Source organism: Frankliniella occidentalis, unplaced genomic scaffold, assembly GCF_000697945.3.
Source record: "Frankliniella occidentalis isolate FOCC.00 unplaced genomic scaffold, Focc_3.1 Scaffold2230, whole genome shotgun sequence".
NCBI lineage: Eukaryota > Metazoa > Arthropoda > Insecta > Thysanoptera > Thripidae > Frankliniella > Frankliniella occidentalis.
The window spans coordinates 5,243-10,136 of record NW_026269317.1 but is presented as its reverse complement, the minus strand read 5'-3'; the positions used below and the strand labels follow the sequence as shown (position 1 = coordinate 10,136).

Genomic DNA, 4,894 nt, shown 5'->3' with positions numbered 1-4,894 from the left:
GTACATTTCCAATTATAGGAGTTTTATAATAAGACATCAGAAATTATTTGTTTGATGGAGTGAACACTTCGTAATCCAAGACAGAAAAATTGTAGTCACCCATAAGCACACTACTTGAAGCTCCATCACCATCATAGGAATGAGGCAAATTAGAATAACTGTCAAGGTTAGTATTACAATTGTTGGATATTAACAAGTCAGCTCCACCTCCGAAAATTGGGCCACATTCTGGATGGTAGCATATGGCATAGGGTTTCTTTTGGATATCATATTTCGTAGGAGGAAGACCTGCTGAATTTGTTAATGTAAATAGGAAGGCCTTTTCAGAAGGAATATAGTGGCCTTTTGTGTTTGGCTTACCCCATGCTACATCACTGAAACCTCCACAAATTTCTCCCATAGTACCCAGAACAATTACAAATGTTGGTGAAACCCCATCACAATGTCTATGAAAAGCTTCAGCTGAGTAGCCATGACTTGATGCTCTGTATACTAATCTCCATTGTTGCTTTGCATTTCCATACCATGAATTTAGGGTTCTTTGTAATGAAGTCTTCTCTTTGACCAAGATTTGTGAACCGGGAAATAATCTCAAAGAAACCCGAGGCTGTAATCGCTTGTCCTCTGATCTCTCTTTGAACTTGTTTGGTAATGCTGCATATCGATACCTTTCAAGTGATAATTCCATAGGCACAGCACCGGTTGGTTCAACTTCTTCAGCAAATACCTGACTGTCAATCAACAGAAGCCTAACATGATTGATTACTCCGGCAAGGTGCTGACAAACTCTGACTCTTTCCTCTTCTGTCCAGTGAGCTGTTGGTTGCGTGACACCAGCTTGATGTTTTGCCCAGTTCAGCACTGCTCTCCATACATCTTCCTCTTCTAAAGCCAGGTGATCAGATGAAATTAATTTGAGCAAAGCTTCTTTTGGTAGATTCAGAAAAGAATTTGTCTTAACACATTCTAGTGCATTTTCCCCTATATATGATGTACACCGGTCAACAAAAGATTTGGCTCCTTTACCACCAGCTGCTCGATCATGTATATCAAGAGCCGCTGCTAGGAAAGTACAAGCATTTAACACAGAAAGAGTAGATGATACATGGTCTTCGCAGCAGTTCTTTAATTCTTCCACACCCAAATCCTGAGCAAGTGTCAACATTTCAAAAACCGCACTATCTTGAAGCATGATTGTACCTGTATATACATACAGAATAAATAACTTGAATGTATCCCCTTGAAATTGAGGAAGCCGCACAGGAGTGGGTGCTCCTGGAGCCGCTGGAGCAACAGAACACCCAGGTATACGACAGAGCTCGCCTCTTTTTGCTGTCTGAAAACTTTTGCATCGAGCCATCAGTATGACTCGATGAGCATAAACTGGCACTTCATCCCTCCCGACTAAAAAAACAACGTCAGCAGATTCGTGGTCTTCAGCTAGCCGTTGCAGATCTTCAAGAAGGCGAGGAATGCCCTTATCCCCTGGGCAGTGGGGAGCAACTCTAGATCCCATCATGTGAAGGAAAACTGTCAAACTACACAATCATTCCATCAAAACTTAAAGCTTTGCATGGCAGGTATTATGAGCTGCTTGCAATCCGGTGGTCCAAACGTCAGCAGCTCTGGTTGAGTTAAGACTGATTCGGAGAGGGGCACCCCTGGCCTCCCGATCTGCACCCTCACGTTCCGATCTTGAAGAACACTTTGAAGAGCGACGCCGGAATAAGACGCAGAAGTGATGCGCTGCGTTGACTCCAGCAGCTTGACTCTGCTCTGACTCCAGTCCAGCCCCAGCCAGAACGCTCCACACGACCGGGCGAAGCAGGTAGAGAGAGGTAGGTAGCGGGTCACCGGCCTCCCCCTCTACTCCACATACCTCAGCATTCCCGTCCCCCGCCCCCTCCTCCCCGTCTCTCCGCCCGACCGGAGCGCGAGGAGCGGGCCCACGGAGCAGGCGCGGACGCCCCACGGCTGCCCCGCGCTCTTACACCCGTACTTACCAAGGACTGCTGACCCTGGCCTGCCTGGCTGGCCTGCCCCCTGGCCTGCCTCACGCCCGCTCGACCGCTCTGCCCCCCGGCCCCGGCTCGCCCTGCCCTCCTGGCACACCCCTGCCCCTTGCCCTGCCCCCGGCGTGCCAAACAAAAAGGAAGTCCGCGACAGGTGCAGCCGCCTGGACTCGCCCCCGGAGCCGGAGCGTCTCCGGCACGATCAAGGCTGGGGTTGTAGCTGTAGCTGCCGCGATAGGCAGAGACCCGCCAACTGGGAACCTGCCTTAATTTCTCGATAACGCTGTCTGGTAACTAGATCCTACTGCCGGGCTGAGATGCAAATAAGACAATGTGCATCTGAAGGAAGGCCTCTATTACCTGTTCGGGCGAAGGTGCCATGCCATCACCATATGACTTGTTGAATAATCTTAACCGACACACTTTTATAAAAACAGTTCAATTTATTATGTACAAAACAGGCGCGTTATACTCTCACATCAGGAACAAAGTCTTTAGCTCTCGTAGAGGAAGTCCCTCCGCAGCGCGACTAGGGCGGCCAGCAAGACCGCCCACGTCAGGCTGCAGTGCGCGGCCGGGCCCGCCCCCGCAGTGGCACCTGCAACCAGAGGGACAACACGGTCACTCGCACATCCGGATCAAAGTAGGTACTTTGTGGGCAGGACGTCCGGACTTACGGGAACTGGCAGTGAGATCCAGGGAGGTGCCGGTGCGGTCGTGGGCGTCCACGGCGGTGTGGACAGCAGGATGCGTTTCGGTGACAACGGGCGGAGGCTCTTCGACGGTGCCCTCCGTGTCCTCGCCCTCGCCCTCCTCTTCATCGCCCTCCTCCTCCTCGTCCTCCTCCTGACGACGGACGGTAACGACGTGGCTCGGCTCTCGGTACTTGTCAGCCAGTGTGGCCACACACTTGAGGCGGAGCTCGCCGTTGGCGGAGAAGTCCTCCTCGAGCAGCGGGCGGCGTAGCGTGGCGCTGGAGACGCCCAGGACCACCAGCGCCGCAGGGACCTGCACACGAGAGGGTGGAAGGCGTCAGGCGGGGCCCTGGACGAAGGCCTCGCCTCCAGTGCGCGAGCGCGCGGAGCCCTACCGGCCGGTTGTTGACCCAGAAGCCGAAGGAGACAGGCTCGTTGGCGGCCTCCTTCTCCAGGTGCCGACGCTGCTCGGCGGTCAGCTGGTGCGGCTGCAGCGGCGGCACCTCCGGCAGCAGCGGCAGCCCGGGAGCACCGGCGGGGGCCCCGAAGTGCACCTTGCCCCTGGGCGGCCACTCCCCCGGGGGCCCCACGGGCTCCGCGCTGGACGGCGACGGCGACGTGCAGTTGGCCTCCAGCTCGTCGCCCGGGCGGTACACGTTCTTGGACACGGTCAGCACCGGCCGCCGGACCGTGTCCAGCACGAGGAGCTGACCCTTCTTGACCTGGGTGATGAAGGCGGGCGCCTCCGTGGACACCTCGCAGGCGAACGTGCCCGACATGAGCAGCGACACGCGCCGGAGGGTCACCTGGTGCTCATCGGACTGCGACAGCTGCAAAAACGACAAGTTAGTTATCGTTATGTTCTATACAGGGTGTTCCATAGACCCTTCCTTTATTTTGCTTATACTGTTCCGCACGCTGGCGTATGGACGGGCTTGCCTACCGGCACTCGCCACGGCGCCCTATTGCCCCGTATGAGTATGCAACCCGCCCTCACGACTGCATTCAGTACAGTATAAGCAAAATAAAGGAAGGGGTCCATGGACCAACCTCCTGTATGGCTGCTTACGTTGATAAGGCTTCGTTCAAATCAAGACGAGAGGCCACCACTGAGGTCAGATAGTATGGCGCCATTTCGGGGGCCACTCTTTTTATTTCGTTATTCGGCAGTTATCTGTGCGATGAGGCCTTTACGTGCATGCTTCTTGCTCGATTGCCAGTGTATAACTGCGACCGTTGGGCCGTCTTTACATTTAAATATCTCCACAGATGATTTTTACAGTGCACTCACGTCGACGTGGAAGTCCGGGTAGGGGAAGGCCTGCTTGGCGGGGGTCTCGTTGGGCATGGCCCGGTAGAACTCGAAGTTCCCCCGGTACCACTTGACGGCGTACAGCTTGGCGCCCTCCAGGTCGTACAGGCAGCGCAGGGTGACGCTGTTGCCCGCGCGCGCCAGCGGCGGCATGACCAGCATCATGTCGCGGAGCGCCGAGCAGCGGCACACCAGCGCTGCGGGACGAGGACAAAGGGGTTACAGTGGTCTGGGCCACAACGGTGGGAGGCCGTCCTACTCGGACTGGCTGGCCTATGCATGGTAAGTTAGAACAGTACGTTCGTGCGGGGGCTCATGCGCCCGGAACGACGCAAACGAGATTGTTGTGTGTATGCTGTACCGCCTTACAGGCATGCAGTCGGGTTGCCTACTCGCACGGCGGCGCCTCAGGGGCTCGGGGTTGCCAGCTGCCGCCATACGTCCGCGGCTGTAGGCAAAAGGGCGACGGGCAAACCAGAGCGTTTACGCCCGTTGTCCCTTCCAGAATCACAGAGGGTATACGTTCACGTTCGCTGCTTCCCGGAGGAGGACCGCGGAGCAGCAGTCGGGTCGGGCAGCGCGGGGCGGCGGAGGCGGGGCGGCGCCAATCCCACTCGTTAACATACGTCGGTCGGCGCTAGCGGCTCTGGCCCGGGCCAACAACCGTCACAATTAGGGCACAAGCAGCTAATGGAGTCACGTGACGTGTCACGTGTGGTGCAGTGTGTGCCAAGGTCGCAGCCCGGGGCCGTTGCTCCCGGCGCCATGTCGTCACGGACTCGTCACTTGTCACCCCCCGCCTTCTCCGCCTCCTCCCCCGCGCGGGTGCGCTTGGTCGAGGCGGTGCCGCGGCAGAACTACAAGTGCACCCCCCC

General features: G+C 56.2%; 2 protein-coding genes across 2 annotated transcripts; both read right to left on the bottom strand.

Moving 5' to 3' along the window:
* Nucleotides 1–6: 6 nt before the first annotated feature.
* LOC113203553 (BTB/POZ domain-containing protein 9) lies at nt 7–2,069 on the bottom strand. Its single transcript, XM_026418311.2, has one exon. It carries the CDS (start codon nt 1,517–1,519, stop codon nt 44–46), a length of 1,476 nt encoding a protein of 491 aa, XP_026274096.1. The 5' UTR covers nt 1,520–2,069; the 3' UTR covers nt 7–43.
* Nucleotides 2,070–2,435: 366 nt separating this feature from the next.
* On the bottom strand, nt 2,436–4,248 carry LOC113203555 (uncharacterized). Its single transcript, XM_052276248.1, has 4 exons — nt 3,999–4,248; nt 3,103–3,537; nt 2,690–3,020; nt 2,436–2,610 (listed from the first exon to the last, which is right to left on the bottom strand). The coding sequence occupies exons 1-4, from the start codon at nt 4,182–4,184 to the stop codon at nt 2,507–2,509; spliced, it is 1,056 nt and encodes a 351-aa protein (XP_052132208.1). The 5' UTR covers nt 4,185–4,248; the 3' UTR covers nt 2,436–2,506.
* Between the last annotated feature and the right edge of the window lie 646 nt (nt 4,249–4,894).